The 24,236-nt window shown below is 40.8% G+C and overlaps 1 protein-coding gene across 6 annotated transcripts in view; it reads left to right on the forward strand.

The window, feature by feature from the left end:
- The first annotated feature begins 8,033 nt into the window (after positions 1 to 8,033).
- kif26aa (kinesin family member 26Aa) overlaps positions 8,034 to 24,236 on the forward strand; it is a 77,726-nt gene continuing 61,523 nt past the window's right edge. For 5 of the 6 annotated variants that reach the window (XM_042389638.1, XM_042389641.1, XM_042389642.1 and 2 more), the window contains exons 1-2: positions 14,744 to 15,357; positions 16,706 to 16,987. In XM_042389638.1, the coding sequence (XP_042245572.1) occupies positions 15,298 to 15,357; positions 16,706 to 16,987 (342 nt within the window). In that variant the 5' untranslated portion in view covers positions 14,744 to 15,297. Of the gene's footprint in view, positions 8,701 to 14,743; positions 15,358 to 16,705; positions 16,988 to 24,236 lie in introns of those variants that run through there. The other variant, XM_042389643.1, reaches the window with a different exon arrangement.

A 24,236-nucleotide genomic window follows, 5' to 3' on the forward strand; every position in this document is an offset into this window, starting at 1 on the left:
TTGATTTGTTTGTATGTTTGTTGTCTTTTCTCTCTGGTAGGTTATTTGTGTTTGTGATTTCCTGTATAAACTCACAGTGTTCATGAAATACAAGATTAATATTTATAAGCTTTGCTGTCAATGATCAACGAGCCAATAAACTGCTGATCATAAAACAGACCAACACTGAGTATCATCACAGGATATTATACAATTACCACTATTTCAATGTATATACGTTTAAGTCTGTAATTATTTAATCAGAGTGATTTTTGTTTTCAGATGTTTTTCACTGTAACTCCAGACTGATGCTGATTCGTTAGAACTCAGTAACATTAAAACAGATTCACTCTGATCACAGTTTTCTAGTTTTTAAATAAAAGTTCACCTGAAACACAGAATCTACAGAAACCCAACTTTATAAAACCTTTATTTCATTTCTTATTTATCTTTAAAATGTTTCCAGTTTTATTTGGACTGTAATAATAATAATAATAATAATAATAATAATAATGTTTAATCCTATTTTATATGGACGAGTAAATATCAGAGCTGGTTTTATACAGTAATCATTAGTGCCACTAAAATGTATCTTATTTCACTTTAATGCACTTTATTTCACTAAATGACACTTCATTTTTTAAAAAGTGCAGTCAAATGTTTGTTTCTGTTGGAACTAAAAAAATGCAAAGAATAAATTAAAATAATTTTGACATTTAAAAGGTTTTAAATCAGAAACACTGAACTCTGAGCTGATCGACCTGTTTCCTCTTAAAATGCATGTTTTTGTTTTTGTTTGTTTTTGTTTATCTTCTTGAACCGAACCTGCTGACGTTTCCATGTTCCAGTCACACAGATGTTTAATTTGCTAAAAGATGGTTTTAAAGTCTAAGTTTGGCTTTTCTGTCGTCTCATCAATATTCTGATGAAACGTCACATTTTTCTTCATGAAAACTATCCGCCATGTTTGAACCTGGCTCTGGTATTTCTGGTATATTGATGTTTATCAAAGTTGTTCCGTTTTTACACGTCTGACAGTTTTTTAAAATCATTTTTAGTATAATTACAGCTTCAACACATTGATCACTCAGGCGGAAGTGATCTGCATGACTGACAGTCAATCTACTGTCAGACTGAACCAATCAGAGCAGAGCTGGATAACACTGTCTGATACTCCCATACGGGCGACGACACATGTCTCAGTGTAAAAATACACAAGACGAAGTAGTAAATATAAAACATCAAATAAATGGACAAGTAGAGAACAACAAAACCCAGTGTAAACTAACAATGGGTCAACTGTTATATTAAAGCCTAAAACAGACACATAAACACACTTTACCTCCTTTACCTACAGCTAAATATAACTGCACCTCTGTTTTCAATTGTTTGTTTGTTTTAGTTCAGTTGTTTTTGTCTTTCTGTACACTGTAAAAAAAAGTTATTTTACAGAAATTTACTGTATTATTTTTTTTGTTGTTGTTGTTTTTTCTACATTAAGTGTAAATGCCATAAAAACACAGTAAATTATTTTTATTAAAAATATTCACCATAAAATAAAGGCTGTAATCTGTAAATTAATATAATGGAATATTATAGTTTTTTAACAGGAGTTTTCAATTACTTAATGGTCTTGAATGTTACGTTACATTGAATTCTATGTAAAAATACAAATAATACACATCCTATTACTGAATGTAAAATTAAGGCAACTTTCTGTTTTTTTACTTTAAATTTAATATAAAAAAAAGTTTAAAAAAGTAAAAAAAACACTTACTGTCAAATAACGGTAAAAAACCTTTAGTTATTCTACAAAGAATTTTTTTTAAAATACAGATATTTACTGTAAACGTTATCTGCATTTTTACAGTCCAACTGTTGTAAAATAAAAACAAAAAAAATATATAAAATATTGCTAGAATGCTAAATAAATGGCACAGAACCAACAGCAAGCATGCCAAAAGTAGTTACAATAAATGACCAGCAGGTGTCGCACTGAGTGAACCTCCTCATCAACAGGTTTGTACACTCAGTGTCTCAAAAAATAAATAAAAATGTGGATATGTTGACAGCTAGACAAAAAACAGGCATCTATAGATAGGCATTTATGCAGTGACTAATCTACACAGACAGTGAACATCATATGAAGCATCAACTATTGTGCAGTAAATCAGTTTGGGACATCTCATCCAGGTAGCATCAGTTAGACTCAAGCTCTCACTGGACAGTAGCCTCCATCAGCTGTGATCGTGTGGAGCCACTTGATAACTGGCAAAACATACTCAATGTAATGCTGCAGACCGGTTAGAGACTCATCCTACCTGATAGGAAGGGACTGCTTTACAGCTATTATGGAGATAGGACGAATAATTTCCGCCCACTAATAACTTTGTCGATATACATTTGACATTTGAATATTGTATTGAGATCGACTTGAAAAAGTCCAAACCTATCCTTGAATCTACTTAAATTTTGAGAATGCTACAGGAGGCGTTCAAGTTCCTTTCCCATACAATATGTTATGTCAACACTGTACTGATAGATATTGACATTTCTGTGAGTGTACTGAGAAGTAACACTGCTGGTCTTGAAGAACTCAGAGACCCCTGGTGCTGATACACCGGAAGACTACGAAGGGCCAGAGTGCATCTCATGTTCATGAACATTTTGTTCCTAGACTGAAAATGAAAAAGTAATACTTATTACACAAATAATTATACATCACACAAACATCAAGCACAAAACAGTGTAACAGTTTGACTAATGTAATTTCCAAAAAATAATATAATTATGATGGTTCTATTTTTTTTTTAAACAACCATAGTTGCCCAAGCCAGTGTTTGAGAATTATATATATAAAAATGTTTGCGTAACGGTCATGTTTCCAGACTTTACAAACTTGCCAGGGTTGTAAAATACTGACTTGCAGTATTATAAAGTGCTATGCAGTGTTTTGGCATCTGAATAGTCTCCAAACGCATGGATCTATCCCTCAAACTGGACTTCTTGTATCACATTTCATCATCTCACTGCTACCTGAAGTAACATGCCAACACTAATACAGACCATTTCTGGTCTGAACAGGGTTCAGACAGATATTCAGTCTGGTAATAGCTCAGTACATAAAAAGCACTGAGTCTACATATTCTTGAATAATTCAATACAAATATACTGCTCCTGATGCAGAGAAAATCAAATTTAAAACATACCTCTGATTGCTGTACAAGAGGCAACGTCACTCAGTCAGTTTGATCCTGCGGGAACAGATTTATCAAAAAATATGAAATAATTTGTGTAACAGTCATAATTGCTAATTATTCAGTTAACAAGGACTTCACAATGAAATGCTTAAGTGACTTTTTAAATACAAAATGTAAATATTTATCTGACTTACCAATACAATAGCCGCTTTCTGGTGAGTGAGTGATTTAGTCCTAGATGTGCACAAAACACATGAATATGAACTTTTGATTAGTTTACAAAATAACAGTCAAGTAAAAACTTCAAATGTAATATGAGCAGGGTTTGAGGTGGAGCTACAATGTTAAATTGATAAAGTTGATCAATAGAAAATTAATCAGCAATAATATCTTAATTTTATATAATTGTTTCACAAGAAAAAAATGCCAAAAATGTTTCTGCTTCTCAAATATGCAGATTTGCTGCTTTTCTTTATGTTACATCACTGTGAATTGAATATCTCGGGGTTTGGGACTGTTGGTCGGACGAAACAAGACATTTGAAGAAGTTCCCTCGGGCTTCTGCAAATGACACTAAAATTGATGTATTTTCTTACTTTGACAGTTTATATGCAACACAGGAAGCGTACAAGACTGACAGTAACACTGCTGAAATATTTAGCAGAACAAGATCACAAGACTAGCCTATCTAAAATGCCGTTCGTATCACCCACAGTGACATTCCTTAGGCATGAGATCTCAGGGAAGGGCAAATCCCTGAGCCCTAAAAGAGTGGAGGCTATCCTAAAAATTCCAAAACAAAAAACTGAATGTCAGTTGATGCCATTTTTAGGCATGACAGGCTCCTACACACAGTGGATCTGTGATTATGCCTCGCTGGAAAGTCTACTGGTTGCCATGACGCATGGCTATGGCATCAACCCGACTGACCCAGTGACCTGGACCCCAGACTCAGAGGCAGCATTCACTGCCAGACCCAAACAAACCTTTTACTCAGACTGTTGACCAGAAAGGGAACTATATGACATGAATAAACAGTCAGTACATATTTAACTTAAAAATAACAGATATTTAAAAAAAATTGAAGGTTTATTGTGGGGAGAGGAGTGGGCACAAAGACAGAGTATCAATATAATTAAAATGAAGACGTCACTTAAAGAACAATAATAATAATAAAATAGGAGCACTAAAAACTTTTAAATAAGATCATTAACTTTAATGAATTGTGAGAGCTGTGGCTGTAGCAGTGTGTGACATCGTGGGTTGTTGTGGTGACCTCCATTTTATTAGAACAGTGAACCTCACATCTATAACGAGGTTGATTAGGCAGTTGTAGGTGATCATGACATAATTGAGGCCGCACATTTATCAAACCATCTGTCAGCCCACCTGCAGAACTGCCTGCATACGGGGCAAAAGACCAAACATTAACTGTGTATACAGATAGCAGGTATGCATTCGGAGTGGTACATGATTCCGGTACATTATGGAAGGATCTTTAATCCGTAACTTGCTAACATGTATTCTACTCCCCACTGAGACTGCTGTCTTTAAATGTGATGCTCATACTAACAACACTCACAGGGAAATGTGAGAGTAGACTGCAGTGAAGCGAGCTGTAAAGAGGAAGTTTAGCAGTGACAATGGCTCACATTTTGTAAATAATACTATCAGTCAACTGTCAGAATATCTGGACATTGATTTGCAACACTACTGTACGTATCACCCCCGGAGTAGTGGAGCAGTGGAGGGGAAATGGGATCCTGAAAGCAAAGTTGCTGAAGTGTTGTGAAGAAACAGGTTTAACGTGGGTAAAAGCTTTGCCCCCCCAGTGTTAATGGCTATAAGGAGTCACAACAACTCCTAGAGGTTGGTGTGAAACAGATTAAGAAGTATTGGCTCCACTGTTCAGGGTTCACTCCTCTACAGCAGCTCGCATGTTGGTGTCAGTGTGAGTGAGCCGCTCTGAGCATTAAAGAAAGTGTGACAGTATTATATCATGAGTTGTCTGTTTCCTCACTGAAGTCAAGTGCAAGAAGTAAATCGCCATGACACACACGTCCAACAGGTGCAGCAATCATGTTTGGGGTCGTATAGTTAAACGCACAATATGTAATTTCAGCCGCTAGGCGTCTCAATCAAAACAATAACAACAGACGGAGTGTGATGACGGTGTGAAGTAGCAAGGGATCATGGGAGTTGTTGTCTTCGTTGTTAAATAACCAGCTTCACGCAGATTAAAATCGTTAAAAATACTAATTAAAGCTGTTTCACCAAAAAAATCAATATTTCTCCGACGATGTTTGGTGACCACCGGACTTCCTGGAGGGGCTGTTAGCCGAGCTGCTGCTAACGTTTGTCCAGTTTATTTCTCTGATAACTTAAGATCCAGACGTCCAACGACTAAAATCCTTCTTCCGGCTAAAAGATATAGTTAAAAACCACCTAAATTTATCATGAAAATGTGGCTTAAAACTGAATAAAAGTCCATTTATAACAGTTTGTGTGGAACAACCACAACGCCGATGTATTATCTTGTATGTGTGTAAGTTACTCTTTGGTAGACGCCATTGTAGCGGACAAACACAGCGCCGCCGTATGCATCTGGTGCGTGTTTACTCTTTGGTAGAGGAGGTATGACGCCATCGACAGGCGACCAAATGAAACGGTCCGTTACTTTGATTAAATGACAGATTTCTCTGAGTTTGAACATTGTTGGAAACATTTGGGATAATGTAAGTACACAACTCAACAACATATATAACAGGTTTAGTTGTTTTTACACATTTTAATGTGGAATAATTACATATTATAGCTTTAAATTACAATAAAATCACAGAAAGTGAGGAGATGTCTGTCTGCATTTGATCTGAGGACGCCGTCACATCCTCATAACTTCAGAGTCCAAGTTTAAAAAAACATCAGTGTGATGTGAAAACCAGTCTAACCAGTCAGTGTCGGAGAAATCACACATCAGCTGATGTAGTTCTTCTATTTGTCCACTAGATGGTGCTAACTGACCATCTACTGCAGTAAAGCTCAGCTCAGCACAGACAGATGTAAAGGAGGAGCAGCCGTTTGGAGCCTGAGATCCTCTCACTCTGGTCCTCAGTCCTGGTCCCTAACCAAGAGGGACCAACTTTCCTCTGTCAGGGCTCAGCTGTGGACTTTTACTGTCAAACACTTTCCTTTAAAGGCATCTTTACTCATTTGTCTCTGTAAAGATTTTATATCTTTGTTTAAAAAGTGTTGTTCATATCAGGTTTGTTAATATTATCTTTGATGGACAATGTGTGTGAGTACATGGTTTATGAGGACTTTGTGTGACCGGGTTTTGGGGTTTTCATTTGCTACATTTTGCACATTAATGAATTATAGTGCAGAGCTACTGCTAATAGGGATGAAGCTGAAAATACGATATATAAATAGTGGAGTTTTTCGTGAATATTTATTTTGTACAAATATTTTAAAAATTATTTTCTTTTTGGGAAGAAAAAAACCTCATAAAATAACAGCGTGCAGGTCAGTTACATGGTTGTCTCTGTGCCCTGCTCTGCTGTCTGTCTGTGTCATAGATGTATGAACAGCTGCAGGTCTGTGTGTGCAGCAGAGCTGAGCTTTAGCTGAGTAGTCAGCGCAGTCATCCGTAGTGTAGAGACCTCCAATGCAACATAGTTTATTGAAGAACATTTATTTTAACACTTAACCCTATCCAATAATAAGAAGTGTAATAAAAAGAAAAGCAGGGTTTTTAAGCCTATTTCGGCTTTTATTAGTACAAATACAAATAATTTTGCTGCCTCAACAAATACAAATACTGGGCTCAACAACACCTGGTACTGATATCTACACAGAGGTCAGAGGTCAGGGTCTACTTCAGGTTTAGCATGTTGCTGATCAGAAACAATTTATACTTATGCAGGATTTTCCTAAAAAGCAATGTATAGACTCATACAACAGAAATCCCTCTCAGTCATCCCAGTAGCAGTGTGTGGCGGTGTCTGTATCTACAGAGACTCTGTCTGTATTTTCTTATTATTCTGCTGTGTTCAGGATGTTTCTGGGCGTCCACCTTTGGGCAGTGGGTGTGTAGCCCCCTGAGCCAATAACAGCGTGCAGGTGTGAACTCTCTACTCCGCTCTGCTCTCTGTCTCTTCCTCATGGATGTAGCTACACACAGCAGACAGGATGAAACTCTGCATTCACACAAAATCTAGCAATGTGGCACCTGCCCGCGGGGTTTTTTATGGAGGTGTGGGCGTGTTGCAGTGGTTTGTGCAAATCTGACAAAGAGAATATTTTTTAGTTATATACCAGTCAACCCTACAAAGGATCCATGTCTTGCAGTACATGGCCCCTTGACAATCACTAACAACCGGGTATTTAAAAGGGGACCAGCAGATAAGAAACACAAAACACATGAATTTGAAGTCCATCACAGTGTCTTATACAGTCAATGCTCAATACAAAACCCACAGTTCAGTTACTGATGAACGAGTCCTCATCTCAACAAAAATACTCCTCAGAAAGCAAACAAAATAAACCTGAAATGATGCGTCTTGCATGCAATGGAGACGCTTACTGAGTTACGTCTCGTATTCCAGCCAGTCGGCTCCAGGGATTGGACAGCCATGGAATAGAGGATGGAGTTCAGAATAATCTGATTCTGAAGAACAGGTGAACGAACGAATTACAGACTTCTTTTGGCTTGTTGCCAGGGGTTGGCAAGCCGACCGACGAACACTCTCAGGACAGACTGTGCCCCCCCCTCCTCCCCCCCTCCCCTCCCCTCCCCAGAGAGAAGCTGTGCACCAGCAGGCTTCCACTTTCCTCCTCTTCCTCCTCACTTCCATTAAAGGAACATTTGTTTTCCTGCAGGCGGTCGCTGTCCGTTCCCCCAGTTAGTGGTGAGTGAGCTGGGAAACCAAGAAATTCCTCATCATCACTTTTCCCCCTGAAAATGTCCATGAGGCGTTTCTCCAACTCATCCATATCTCGCTCCGTCACAATCTTCCTGTCCTCCCACACAACGTCTTAGTTGACGGGTCCAACCTTTGCAACTACTCCGTATGATCCTCGCCACTTTGAGAGCCAGTTTTGTGGTGATGTGATGGATGTGAACGGAGCCAGACCCTGTCCTTTTCCTGTAACTGTTGGTCTCTGTGGGTCTTGTCTGTTTTTGTCTTTCTATGCTTTTTATGAGGTTGCTCTGCTCAAGGTCTGTGAGATCCTGGGTTTGTTTTGTAGGCCAGTGAATCCGGGTTGACATCCCTCGGCTGGAGCGGTACATTGACTGGTCCTCGGAGGGGCCGGCCAAGGTTGAGTTCTGCAGGTGGTACAATCGTAATTTTAGCGTTCGGTTGATTCTGTCTGTTCGGTTGGTTTGTGGGTTGAAGGCAGAGCTCATTTTTGTTTGAGGCTCCATTTTTCACAGATGGTTTTGAAGACGGAGGAGACACACCGGGGTCCCCGGTCTGACAGGAGCTAGTCGGGGACACCCCATCTGGTGAGGATTTCCTGGGTGAGTATTTCTGACGTTGTCTCTGCTGTAGCTTTCCTCAGGGAGTACAACTCCACCCGGCGAGTGTAGTAGTCAACAAATACTAACAAGCAGACATTTCCCTTAGAGCTCCTAGCGAAGGTGCCCATCTACTCACCAGTGGAGGAGGCAAAGTCCTTCCTGAGAGTGAGTCTCTAACTGAGTGTTTCGGTTTGTTTTCTGGGATCCCAAAGAGTATTTTTGTTGAGATAAGGACTCGTTCATCGGTAACTGAACTGTAGGTTTTGTATTGAGCATCGACTGTATAAGACACTGTGATGGACTTCAAATTCTTGTGTGTTTTGTGTTTCTTGTCTGCTGGTCCCCTTTTAAATACCCGGTTGTTAGTGACTGTTTAGGGGCCATGTACTGCAAGACCTTTGTAGGGTTGACTGGTGTTGTGGATATGTTAAGTGATGGTCAGCACCTCAGTGGAGAGAAGCACACACGAGCCCTTGATGTCTTAAAGCTGAAAATGTTTATTGACGTACTTGATCAAAGGGAACTGAAATAGTGAACATCGAAGTCATCTGCAACTCGGATGCTGTCTCTTTCCGTTCTGCCTCTGAAGGTCCGACTATAAGTCTTTAACCTCAGCAGATCAGGCTACAATATGAAAAATTAGTCTAATTGGTTCACTAGTTTCTAAATAAGGAACTGCATTTTACCTGCATCAGTTCAGGTCACTATCAGCACATTCTGGCTACACACTCACCTATCTGTGTTGTCTAGGAAAACCTCCTCTGATCTTGGTGACCATGGCGATGCTGATTTAACCTTTATCAGAGAGGTTTCTGCTTCCCCCAAAACATCACAGAGTTCTGGATGCTTAAGAATTACAGTGTGACCTCAAGGCTTGACCCAGTATAACCCAATTTGTAACCCCTAAAGATGAAAAATTCCTACAAATATCATCTTTGTCAGACTTGCACTCTGACGGCTTCTGGTCAAACTGCTACAGTGTTTATTTGTTAAACAATCATAAAATAATGTTTTATTTCTCTGATTGACGGCTTTGTTCTCGCCAGCGCCGCTCGCTCTCGTCAATCACTCTCTCTGATATCTATATATGATATCTGAGTCTGAGATCTAAAGGAGTTTTTTAATTTTCCTCTCAAGCTGAAGAATTCATTGGCTTGTGTCGATGTTGTGACCCCCCTCACACACCTTTGAGGTGCGTTGCCATCATTTTATGCACAAAATGCAAAAAAAAATCTTGGAAACACCTGACATCTAACCAGAACTCATTTTGTCCAATAAAATAAATAAATAAAACTTTGGACAAATTCATTTTAATATAAACACTCACACAAAGATATTATGATTAAAACATGTCTGCTTTGTTGTCCTACATTATATTCTTCCACAGTCCCTCTAACAAACTCCTAACTGTTGTTGTTCCTCAGTTTGGCAGCGAGACACAGAAACATCTCGTCTGTCTCAACTGAGTCTACGAGGAAAAGATACGAAGGAGGAATCAAAGAAATATTTATTTACTGAATTGCTGCACAGCTGATCAGTTGTCCGTTTTGTGTTATTTGTATAATTCTGAAATGGTAACATCCAATCACAACACTACTCAGGTTAAATGAACATATGACTTCTGAATCATCTATACAGTGAAGGGAACAGAGACGATGTTCCAACAATCACACACAAGTGTTTTGTTGTTGTTTTTTCTTAGATCACATTAAATTAAATAGAAAAAACATCTTAGTAAATGTTTGTAGATTTAAACATCAGTGCGTAGTGTTTAAGTTGCATTCAACAGAAGCAACAGATGTTACATCTCCTTTGCACTTGGTCCTTAGATTTTAATAGACAATTACAGTAGATTTTTTTTACTGTGGCTGTGACTACAGCAACAAAAACAGTGAAAAAACTTCAATTTACATGATTTGAAAAGGAAAAGGAAAAAAAAGCATGATTTACAAGACACTGCTTTCCCACTAAAAGAACTGTAATTTCTTATGGCAAAAACCCCCTGCTCTGTAGAGTCTTGTGGCGTCTCCCAGTATGAACCTGAAGATATACTCTGATGCTCTACTCAGTTATAACAGTTATAGTGCAGAGTTACCACTGGGACTGCTGTTGGTTTTATTACACTAGCAGCAGTTATATGGATGTTAGTGTCCATCGATCGGTCGACCACTTTGGTCTGAACCGAGATACCTCAGCATCTGCTGCACTGACTGTCAAAGACTTTGGTTCAGACATTCATGTTCCTCAGGAGATGAATTGCAATGACTTATCCTCATTTTTTATTTAGTGTCATTATCAGCTCAAAATTATTGATGTCTCTAGAGTCACATCAGTGATGTAGCTCAAAATAAAAAACACAAAGCAGGCTGCAGAAAATAAATGATGGATAGACTCTCTTCTTCCTTGACTATGAACCAAGTGATGAATCATGAAAAGAATTTAAAACGTATTTGTTGTGAATGCAGAGAAACAAATAGACCCTGAAAGCTGTATTTATGGTTCATCTCTCATTCAGACACAAATCCACTAAGTTTAATTAGATGGTGAATCAGAAAACAGATCAGATGTAAATGTGAACAATAGAACACCTACATGTTTTCAGTCTGTGTGCATTGCTGCAGCGTTCAGTCACTGTCACATTTCCAGTAAGGCATCCGATAAAAAGATGGGTTTCCTCACTCCAGCCTCTTTGCTCCTCTGAGCGTAATTAAGCAAATTGAAACGACCTTCATGATGGCGAACCGGATCGATGCAGGCAGGATACAGTTTGGAGGGATTTACTGACCATCAACAGCTAGTTTATCCTGAGTGGCTGCACACGACGCTCCAGAAGTCCCGACCTCAGCTGCATGAATCACACATCCTTCGGTTCAGAGCAAAATAAAGTGAGGATGCTTTCAAAAATAATAACGCAATGAATAGTTTTTATTTATCAGTTAACTTGATGCTAGGGGTGTGCCCCAATACAAATACATTTTTCGGCAAAGCACAAATACAAATAGTGGGTTTTTAACAAATATTTGTTTCATACAGATATTTTAAAAATTGTTTTTGGGAAGGTTGTTGGCTGTGACGTCTATCAGCAGGTCTCAACGAGGGGAGTCACATCCACCTGCTACATGACGCACATTTCCTAATTTGGACATCAGTCCTGGAGTTGGGGGAGTTCCTCAGAGATAAAGCTGAACTACTGACACACGCGAAGTGCTTACAAGGGACTCTCTATAACCTGTTGTTCCCCTTCTCCTTTCCACAAAGTGAGGTTGTAAAGATTGTAAAGGTTGTACAGATACAAATATAAATACTGGACTCTCTGCACATCACTAGTGGATACAAAGTTCAGTAAACAGCAGAAAGTTCATCAATATCTGCTGTGAGCAGCTTTGCCTTTCAAACAGCAGCAGTCCTCCTCAGTGTTTCAGGTACTCGGCAGGTCGGTTGTTCCTGCATCTTGCAGAAGTTGCCGCCTGGATTCAGGCGTCTCTGTCCTGGTTCTGTCCCTCCACCAGTCCACCAGATGCCCTCAGACTTTGTCCAGGTTTGCTGAACCGGACTGAAGGACAGAAGAGATAAGTTGCAGGTTATATTAAAGGACCGCTTGAGATACTGAACCTTTGTCCAGACGTGTGTTTGATTGGCAAACAGAACTGAAGTGAAATCTAAATACGAAGAAGAATGTTTGTTTGTTTTATGACCAGATAGTTTTGAGGATGTGTTTCAGGCTGGTTTCCTCTCAGCTGCAGGTTTGATGCTTTTCATGCAATTCAGACTCCAGGTGGTGATGTACCAGCTTTCAGATTGTGTTTGTTTGCATTCGGCTGCTGAATCTACTCGTGTTCTCTGTGTTTTTGTCTGTTTGCAGCCTGTTTTTCTCTCACACTTTTTCTACACATCAGAGGGATGCACTATGAAGTGAGATTAGTGGGTTAGTGAGGTACGTTGAGCCTGCAGGGGTTTTCAGTGTCATGAAGGCTACGTCACCATGGTAACCGATGCTGCAAACTGAACCTGGTCCGGAGCAGGTTGTGTTCTGAGTCGCAGCTTAAATCAGTGCTGACCTTTCACCGACCAGTTAGCACGGCTGCTACTGCAGCTATCAGAACACTGATTAGAATATTGATCTTTTATTAACTTACCATTGATTTTAATGTCATATTGTAAATCTGTAACGGTGCACGAGGTTAGGGTTAGTTGTTGGATGGGATTTTGTTAAAATATATCAAAATGTATCTCAAATTTTAAAAAAAAACTAATAAAAACTAATGAGAAAAAAATATTGATTAGTTTATTGATATTTATCACAGATAATATTCAGCCTATAATATTAAAGTGAACCACTGATCCTTCATTATGGGACAGACCTGAATGCTCTTCTTCAGTTTAATGTTTGAATCTGCTGCATCGAGTTTAAAGGTTCAGACTTCTGGATGTTTTGAAGCACTGAGAGATAAAATAAATAAATTAACTTCCTCTCTCACAGTGTTGCTTTGTGCTGTGATAATCTGTTTATATTCCTCATATCTCTCCGTTATAATGACCTGTTCCTCCCGACTGAAGCAGGCGGAACGCCGTCGCTCCGTTTTGTGCGGAAGAAGAGTCAAATGACGCGTCAAACGTCCTCTTTTATAGGAACAGAGCCTGAAGCAGAAAGTTAACAAAGACAGCTGATAACCGGCGTCATGATGCCACTTATCTCTGACTGGGAGTTTAGGGTTTGTGGAGCTCACACAAAGAAAGCCTGAGAGTCTGCTGAACTTGTTTCATAGTGCAGAAGTCTAGTCTGTATCAGTCTCTTTAGCTCTGCTTCCTGTTTCCTCCCCAGCCAATCAGCTCCCAGCCTGCCTTCATGTCTCGCCACCTGTTCATTAGTTCAGTTTGTTCTGTTTGGTTCAGTTTTGCTCTGCCTGCGTTTGGAAAATGAACGAGTTGATCATCAAATATCAATGTAACAGAGCGTCACATCACTGTAACATGTTACGTCATTAAACACACAGTATGTCGTTTCTGCTGCTGTGACTCAATCAAAACCAGAACAAAGAGCAGAGTCTGATGACGTGAAGTAGCGTGGGATCATGGGAGTTGTTGTCCTCATTATTAAATTTAGGAAACAACATTACCGATGAAAATCGATCCGACGTCACTCAGACAGAAGAAAAGAAGAAACGTATTAACGTTATATTCATGTTGTGTCATTTCATTCCACTGAAATAGCTACAAGTAACGTTAGCTAACGTTAGGTTAACATTAGGTCCACGTTGACAGGCGACCAATGAAACGCAGCGTTAGCTTGATTAAAATGACGGATTTGTCTTCAGTCTCCGTCCGGTTGAACATTGTTGGAAACATTTGGGATAAAATAAGAACCCAACTCAACACAATACGTAACATGGGTCTAGTTGTTTTTAGACATTTTAATGCGGAAAAGTTATAAATATTATGTCATTCACATTTATATATTTATCAATAAACATGGTGAAATGTCTCATAGAAGACGACTGTACATGTTAAATGATGTTTTGTCATTTAACACAATGTTTCCAGTCATTAAACCAGCAGTCAGTCATCACATGAACATTAAAGCTGTGTTTCTTGCTGTAATCATTCCTCCTGTTCATACTGACCATTAGAAGATCCCTTCATAATGACCTTACAATGGAAGTGATGGAGGACAAAATCCACAGTCTGAAGCTAATATGAAGCTTCAGCGTCCAAATGAGTCAAATCAAGTAAATATCTTTCAACGTTACAGTCTTTTTAGTGCCAAAGTTCCTCTTTTTGTTACTATACTTCCACCTGCAGCTCAACAGGGAAACACTGTCCGAGGAAACACAAAGAGGGAATTTGATGCTAAAAAGACTGTAAATGTGTCAGATATCCACTTGATATGACTAACTCAGACTGCTGAAGCTGAATAGAAGCTTCACACAGACTTTTAAATGACTGTGTGGACACACTGTGGATTTTGGCCTCCATCACTAACATTGAAAGCACATTTGAAGGATCTTTAATATCCAGTATGAACAGGAGGAATGATTACAGACACCTGACTGCTGGTTTAACTGGGAACACTGGGAACACTGGGAACACTGGACCCAGAGAGCAGATACTCTGCATCTATCTGGTTAGGATGAACAGTTTCATCTGAAAGCCTGTTGTCCAGCCACCCATCGATGTTTATCTCGTCCCACTTGCTAATATTCACTAATCAGTCGTGTAATCTCGTGTCTTAACACAGTATCTGAACCCAGCGGTGATGTAACTCTGTGTTAGAGCAGTGGGTCTCATCTCAGCCTTCACTTTCCCATCCTGCAGTCTGAAAGTTCACGCTTCAGTGACATCAGTCTCCTCCCACAGCCTCACACACACACACACACACACACACACACACACACACACACACACACACACTTACTCTTTTTTTTTTTTTTGTACTGTATTGAAAGCAGAGATTTCATCACAGGATGACAGAGGCTCAGGCTGCTTCTCTGAAATCCTGACAGCAAATGAAGGAAAGTCACTGAAGAACAAGAGAATTTAACAAACAATCAGAGTGTTAATTAACGATTATTAAAGCAGCGCGACAGTTTATGAGCAGAGATGTACTCGCAGTACTGGAACACAGCTCGGGGACGCAGACCGGACTACAGGAGATACACAGTGAGTATCACACAGTTTATTATCTTACTGAAAAAAATCCTCCCTGCAACTCAGTGAGGACTCGTCAGTCCAGACAAACAGTCCTGAGAGCAGCGTCTCAGCTCCTCACTGTCACACTAGAAACCCTCATTAAAGTTATGGACGCTGCAAACAAACCAGTCAAATTAAAAGAAGGAAAAAAAAATCAATTCTATGTGAGTTTCTTCCATTTTAACAAGCTGTTACTTCAGTTTTCATCATATTTTACTGAACCTTCCCATCGATAATTGTTTGGCAGCATAACTTCATTTTTCCTTGCATGGCTATGCTTTTATTTTGAAGGTTGAGTGTCCTGACCTCAGGTGATTTCCTGTCTGGCTCTGTATGAAGCAGACGCGTCATTTAAACATGTTGATGACTTCGCTGCTGTCGGTGGAAATATTTGTTAAACGCTGCACAACAAATCCTCCGTATTAACCTCCAGATCTGTGGTTTTGATCATGTGACTCCAGAACGACACATAGCAGCGTTTTCTAAGCAGGCGTCTCTTATCAGCAGTAATCAGCGGTTTAAAGATGATGGTTTGGGTTTGTTAAGGTCAGAGAAACACGTGGCGGGTTAAAGTTACTACTACCTTAAAGTTAGACTGCTTTCGTCGTCATGGCAACGATAATAACCATGGGGGGTTACGAGGGGTTAACGTGACACTTGTTATGACCTCCGTCCTCCTCCTCCAGATATAGATCATCATCATCAGCTGCTGCAGGTCAGATCTACACAGCAACAGGACAGGAAGTCAATTCAGCTGCCAAAAAAATGACCTTTAGTTACGTTTGACTGACAGACGCCATCTAGCGGCCGCAGCCATTATGACCCCGGTTCAGATGTATGTAAGGAGACAAATGTCCGTGTTAGGAGGAAGAGGTTGGGTGACTGGATGGATGGATGGCAGCTTCTCAATTGAAACTATGACGGACATTTTTTTAAGATTTTCTTACATTTTATTCAATAAATGAATAATAGAATAGAGAAATAAATCAATGAATCAGCACTATAGTCATCAAATACCACCAAAATAAAAGTTATAATCTACAAAATGTCCAGTTTTAAATCTCCATTAAACCAACCAGGAGCCGCTAAAGACGGAGCGATCTGACTGTATGAGACACGAATCCAGAGTTTCGACTCACATCCTGACGTTTCTCATTTATCATATAATCTTATTATCACACAGTTCTTCATCAAACAGGTGCTGGCAGTAGATGTGACCTCAGTGGTTTCCAGTGAACCATAAAACAGTAAACTCAATATTATAAGCTGTGTTGTGTTTAGTTAGTTTCTACAATCAGTTTCCTGTGTTGGTCTGCAGGTGGTGGAGGGGGAGACTCCTCTTCCTCTGGGCGCCACGGGTCGCAGGAAGCGTCTCCGTTCTGCGGGTGAGGAAGACTACGAGGAGGCGAGAAGCTGCGCGTTGCGGCCGAACCCCGAAGGCTCCGGCAGCTCGATGTCGGCCAGCGAACTGAGCCGCTACGGCAAGCCGGGGGAGGAGGAGGAGGAGGAGGAGCTGCAGAGACTGTGTCAGCGCTGCCACATCATGGCGTCACAGCTGAACAGACAGGCCGCCGCTCTGGCCGACACCACGGCGCTGAAGGTCAGAACAACACGTCACTGTAAAAAACGCTCCGAAAACATGTCAACCAATGAGAAATCAGCTCTCAGCTCAGGTCAGAGGTCAGGTGGTGGCGGCAGGAAGGATTCAGGGATTTGACAGTAAAGTGAGGGAACTCTTGCAGATTTCCTCCTCTAATAACTGAAGTAAAAACTGGTTTTATTGTTTCTGCTTTCAGAGAGAAACAGATGATTTTAAGTAAGAATATATAAAAGTGCTGAGTCAGAGGCAGCTGCATTTGCTTTAAAGGATAATTCTCTGATCTACTAACAACCAAAGCTGATGTATCTTATTAAAAACAGGTCAGTGAGTCACAGCGCCGCACTGGGCGACATGTTCCTTCATCACGTTAGTTTGTTTAGAAACGGCTCCAGAGACTAATAACAGCATCATGTTTTTTAGTCTCTGGAGAGCAGTTCCGTGTACGGCAGACGCTACTGAGCATGTGCAAGAACGCGGTTCTGTTTACAGCTTCAGTCAGAGAGTCGGTGGTTCCACAAGTGTCCTCGGCCAAGATACTGAACCCCGACGGTTGTGCAGCACCTGCATGCTAGCTTCCCGCCATCAGTGTGTGTGTTTATATCACAACCTCTGACTTTGTGCTGACATGTAGAATGTAGTGTTACAGGTCCTGGGCTGCAGCACCCGTAAGCAGTTATATATATATATATATATATATATATATATCCTGAAATACAGGACAGACACGTTAGACGGAGAGACGTGGTTTGTCGCTACAGTTGTGAGGAGAAAACAGCTGCGACGGTCCCTCGCTGCCACCTATTGACAGAAAACTGCTATAGCAGACCGATTATTCACCACCAATAAAATACACATCCTCTTTCAAACACACTAAAACTAAACAATTTCATTTACCAATGCTGCTTCTCAATATTCATATGAACTACAGATCAATAGACTGTAATGGTTAAGTGTCTGCTAGCAGGTTATATACTGTACATCGCTTCATGCGCTGCCCCCAAGTGGCCAAAAAGAATAAAGAAATGCAACTGATTGTTTTTGTTATATTTGAACGTGGTATTTGAGTGAAACACTGAGAGTGGAGGTCGTGTCCTTCGCCGTTGGTGCTGATCGCTGCTGTTTTCTGAAGCGATGAGGCTTCGGTGCAGAAGTGTTACAGAGAAGTTTGTTTGACGTTGAGCTTCTCTGTCAGGTTTTTACATCAGTGCAGCTCATGTCCTGCTGGGTGAGCGAGCTTCAGTCTCTATGGTGGTAACTCTCTCTCTCTCTCTCTCTCTATTCGTCTCCTCTGTGGAAAACGCTGATGTGTTCGATGATCTGACCTCACTGCATCATCACAAAGTGACACGAAGACTTTGATTCTCTGTGGTGGACTGTGAGTGGAGAAGGTCGCTGGTTTGAATGATCAGCTGATCATCAGAAACTCACGTCGCCTCAGACGACGGTTCAGATGAAAGGACTCACGTCTTCTCCTGCATACGTTGGGAGCAAACAGGAAGCTCCTGCTCTGAGAAGTGAAGCCAATGCAGAAGTGCCTTAAAGCTGCATTCTGTCTAATGTCCAGCAGGAGGCGTCTTCATCAGCGCCAAAAACAAAAGACGCCGTCGGCCGAAATGCCAAATTAGAGGCTTCAAAACTGGAAACCAACGCGTGACGTCTCGGTGGCTTTTATACAGTCTGCGGTTGGGATGGAAACAAGGAGGAGGAGCATCTCGGAAGTCGTGAAGGTGTGGAGGTCAGCCGAGCAGGAGGTGGAGGTCAGCCGAGCAGGAAGTGGAGGTCAGCCGAGAGCGTCAGGTGATGTTGAGTGTCAGGTGATGTTGAGTGTGTCAGGTGATGTTGAGGGTGTCAGGTGATGTTGAGTGTCAGGTGATGTTGAGTGTGATGTCGAGGGTGTCAGGTGATGTCGAGGGTGTCAGGTGATGTTGAGAGTGATGTTGAGGGTGTCAGGTGATGTTGAGGGTGTCAGGTGATGTTGAGGGTGTCAGGTGATGTTGAGTGTCAGGTGATGTTGAGTGTGATGTCGAGGGTGTCAGGTGATGTCGAGGGTGTCAGGTGATGTTGAGAGTGATGTTGAGGGTGTCAGGTGATGTTGAGGGTGTCAGGTGATGTTGAGAGTGATGTTGAGGGTGTCAGGTGATGTTGAGGGTGTCAGGTCAGGTGATGTTGAGGGTGTCAGGTGATGTTGAGGGTGTCAGGTGATGTTGAGGGTGTCAGGTGATGTTGAGAGTGATGTTGAGGGTGTCAGGTGATGTCGAGGGTGTCAGGTGATGTTGAGAGTGATGTTGAGGGTGTCAGGTGATGTTGAGGGTGTCAGGTCAGGTGATGTTGAGGGTGTCAGGTGATGTTGAGGGTGTCAGGTGATGTTGAGGGTGTCAGGTGATGCTATGGGTGTCAGGTCAGGTGATGTTGAGCGTTGGCCGGAACCTCGCTGGACATTTTATTCTGACAGCAGCTGCATCAACTGAGTCTGAACAAGAAAAGAGTTTCAGCTGATTGTTTGAGATGAAGGCAGTCGCTCTGTGAGACAGAACACAGAACGACTTGAACTACGTCCTGAATCATTTACAGTTTGACAAATTTACTGCGGAGCCGCGTCGTCTTCATGTCCTCAGATGTCCTGAAACCTCAGATCTGTTCCAAAGTCTCTGCTGCTGAGAGCAGGTTGTTAAAGCTCAATGTTTCCAGAGGGAGCTGATGATGTCACTGATGATGATGTCACTGATGATGATGTCACTGATGATGATGTCACTTGAGTCAGTGTCAGTTGGGGCTGAAGACTACAAGTTTGAAAATGACAGAAATCTGTTACATTCCTTTGTTTGGTATAAATAAGTAATGAATAAATATTATCACCAGGCAATAAAAACCCGTCTCACCTGGATTCACCTGGACTCACCTGGACTCACCTGGACTCACCTAGATTCACCTGGACTCACCTGGATTCACCTGGACTCACCTGGACTCACCTAGATTCACCTGGACTCACCTAGATTCACCTAGATTCACCTGAATTCACCTGGATTCACCTAGATTCACCTGGACTCACCTGAATTCACCTGGATTCACCTAGATTCACCTGGACTCACCTGGATTCACCTAGATTCACCTGAATTCACCTGGATTCACCTAGATTCACCTGAATTCACCTGGACTCACCTGGATTCACCTAGATTCACCTGAATTCACCTGGATTCACCTGGATTCACCTGGACTCGCCTGGACTCACCTGGATTCACCTGGACTCACTTGGACTCACCTGGACTCACCTGGATTCACCTGGATTCACCTGGACTCACCTGGACTCACCTGGACTCACCTGGATTCACCTGGACTCACCTGGACTCACCTGGAGTCACCTGCTCTCTGTCAGTTTGGTCGCTGCTGTCGCCTGTGAGGAGTTTAGCAGACGTGTTGATCCGTGCAGGTAACAGAGTGAAAGAAGTGAAGCGTGTCTGAGATGCTGAGTCATTACATGAATAAATTCCTGCTGAGTCATGCACTCGTACTATAAAATGTTAGTGAACGTTAGCTGAACGTTAGCTGAACGTTAGCTGAACGTTAGCTGAGCTGTAGACTGAAATCATTAATTATGACTTAAAAATGTAAATAACATCAGTGGAGAAATGTCCAACAGAAGAACAACAGTGAAGCTTTCACACTAATAAAAGAACTCAGATCCTGTAGCCGAACTCTCCCACGTCCTCATTCACCCCCCTCGCTGCCCCCCCACCCGCCCCCCCCCTCCACACTGTCACCACGCATCGCCTTCAACGTGGCTGCCGAGTCGCTCAGGAGAGGACGAGCTGGACGAGTCCTGAGCGCAGAGTCAGTCCTCGCTACGCTAACGAGCATCAGAGGAGTCTGGATCTGAGTTGGAGCCCCGAGGCGTCACGTCACTCGATCACAACGAGTCCCTGTGTGGAGAGGAGGAAGAGGAGGAAGAGGAGGGAGAGGAGGAAGCAGCATATCTAATCATTTATGTTGAAGACTTCGTTTAAAGAACATCAGCTTGAGGTTTAACTTTAATATTAAAGCTGCTTTTATTTCAACAAATGAAGATCAAAAAACAGGTCAAAAGGTCAAAATAGAAAACGTCTCACATTCAATTAGCAAAGTAAATCTACATGTATCAGTAAAACATGATCAATATTAAATATGGATCATATTGTTCAGTGTGTGCAGGTCTGACAACAAGAGTTTTCTTTTTAATGCCAAAAATAAAAGCAAATATCCGTTAATTCATAAATCAACAGCGTTGTGGAGCCTCTGAGCAGCAGTTAACCTCCGTGTCGTTGCCGTGGAAACTCATGATAGCGTCGCTGCTTTAAGGAGCAGAAAAGTGACGGTGAATGTGAGCGCAGCAGGAAGTTGTCAGCGTGTCAGTTAATAAATGCTGCTGGAACAGCAGTTAGCTCTAAAGTTAGCAACAATGAGTTAGCAACAATGAGTTAGCAACAATGAGTTAGCCTGACCTGAAGACGCTAAACACAGAAACACAGAAACACACGTGTGACCGCTGAGTCTCCAGAGTTCTGCTTTTCTTTTCTAGACGTCTGTGAACTTTTGACCTGAACTGAACACGAAGAACAAAACTAAAAACTAAACTCACAAACAGAAACAGAAACTATAACTGTCAAAATAAAATAATTCCTTTAAAACGTCTCAAGACAGATTTCTGTTTCTCTCCAGGGAAACAACCCTCCTCCTCCTCTTCCTCCTCCTCCTCCTCCTCCTCCTCTCCTCCTCCTCTTCCTCCTCCTCCTCCTCCTCAAAAATCAGTTTTGAAGGAACTAAATCATGTTTTCATTTTAAAATGTTAATTATCTGTAAAACTGATGAAACTGATCGTATCAGTAAAAGGTTCAGTGACAACATTTTTGATTTTTTTCCACTAAAATCTTGACGATGATGATGATGATGATGATGATGATGATGCAGCTCTTCAGACTCTTCTGGACTCTGATTAATACAGAGAATCGTCTCAGCAGCATCTTTGACTAAACCAGAACAAACTGAAACAACATGAAGTGAGAAACAGACGATTTCTTTATGTTTGAGTTCCAGCAGGAATCTTATTGATCTGGAGACCGTCGGGGTCGTCGTGGTCGTCGTGGTTGTCGGGGTCGTCGTGGTCGTCGTGGTCATCGTGGTCGTCGTGGTCGTCGGGGTCATCGTGGCCGTCAGGGCCGTCGCGGTCGTCGGGGACAGACTAACCGTTGCGAGGATCCTCGGAGGACGCTCTGACACTGCAGACACTCGGCAGGACGCCGCGTGTGTCTGCTGCTCCGTTATCTGCTGCCTGAGACTTTTATCATCCACAAATAAAATCTGCTGCTTCGTCGCCGTGACTCGGTTCATCATCACCTTCCTCTTCCTCAGAGACGCGGGCCGCTGGAGAGGAAACGCCATGTGTTCGCCGCAGATAACAGGAAGCTCGATCGGTTTAAAGCAGCTGTTCAGTGAAGCACAGACGTCTGTGATGAAGAGGAGGAAGAACTCCCAGCCTGCAGAGATTTATTCATCTGTTTGCACATAAAAATACATTTTATTCAAAAATATGATTTGATTTGTACACGAGGACGTTCTGTCTCTTATCAGTTAGTCTCAGAGAGAAGCGTAAACATAAAATAACATAAACAGACAAACAACAACATTCACACCTTATAAAAACCTGCAGGCAGCTCCATGGTTTGATACGATGTTCCTCCAGGTTCTCTTCATAAAGAATAAAGAGTTAATCATCTTTAATGTGACTCTGATGATACAGTTATTTATCTGTTTCACCAGATATCAACATGTAGATGCAGAAAGACTCCAGTCAGAGTTTAAACTTGTTTCACATCTGGAGGGTTTCCACTCTGCAGCTGTTTTTACTGTTTTTCATTGAAACTCTCAGATCCTTCGCTGCCGTTCTTCTTCTCTGGTGAAGCTGCTTCCTGTTTGTGGTTCTAAACATGTTTTATATTTTATTGTCTTGTGATCAAACTGCTTTTTTTTGTTGTTGTTCATTTTGAACCAGCAGCTGAAACTGGTTATAAAACTTCAAATCAGAAGCAGAATCACATTAAAACCATGAAATGTAACGTTTGATGATCAGAGATGAGAGAAAGCTGCTGACTGATGATCAATAAGATGATCAATAAGATGATCAGAGGCCAGTTTACTAGAAACATCACAACTGATTCATGTTCAGGAAGAATGATGAAGATTTTCACCTGCAGCTCCGAAACATTTAGAACTTCTGAGGATGAAAGCAGCTGGAGGCCGATGACATACAGTATATATACATATATATTTATATATATTCATGTATTTATATATATACATGAATATATATTTATATATATTCATGTATTTATATAAATATATATATCTATATATCTATTGTGACGTGACGTTGTGACGTGATGTTGTGACGTTGTGACGTTCTGACGTGACGTTCTGATGTTGTGACGTGACGTTGTGACGTTGTGATGTCGTGAAGTTGTGACGCCTCTCGGGAGAAACGAGGCTTTATTGACTGTATTTTAGTCGTATGTGTTGTTGCTTCCTCACGTCTGTTCTGTTCAGTAACAAACAGATTTGAATGTTTATTTGTGTTTCTATCAGTAACAACAAAACATAGAAATATAATATATAAATATATCTATAATGTTACTGAAACAGATCGATGTAATAACAATAATAATAATAAAAGTGAATTCAAACAGACTTTGTCTGACTGACTGGTCGGACCAGCGGAGCCTGAATGAATCTCGACTGTTGTTAAGGAGTTAATTGAGTCTGTGATGTGTTCAGTGTCAGCGGGACACTTCATTACTGTTTCTGTTCATGTTCATTACACTTCCTGTCAGTCAGCAGAGGTCAAACTGTCAGCAGAGGTCAAACTGATCAACGGTGATCAGCTCAGTGAAGCTCAGTGAAGCTGAGTCTCCACACGAACCCCCCAAACAACACCTTCAACATATATTTAATATAATAATAATAATAATAATAATAATAATAACAATAATAATAACAATAATAATAATAATAATAATAATAACAACTCCAACATATATTTAATATAATAATAATAATAATAATAATAATAATAATAATAATAACAATAATAATAATAATAACAACTCTGACATATATTTAATATAATAATAATAATAATAATAATAACAATAATAATAATAATAACAACTCCAACATATATTTAATATAATAATAATAATAATAATAATAATAACAATAATAA

The sequence above is a fragment of the Thunnus maccoyii genome, chromosome 17, assembly GCF_910596095.1.
Source record: "Thunnus maccoyii chromosome 17, fThuMac1.1, whole genome shotgun sequence".
Classification (NCBI taxonomy): Eukaryota; Metazoa; Chordata; class Actinopteri; order Scombriformes; family Scombridae; genus Thunnus; species Thunnus maccoyii.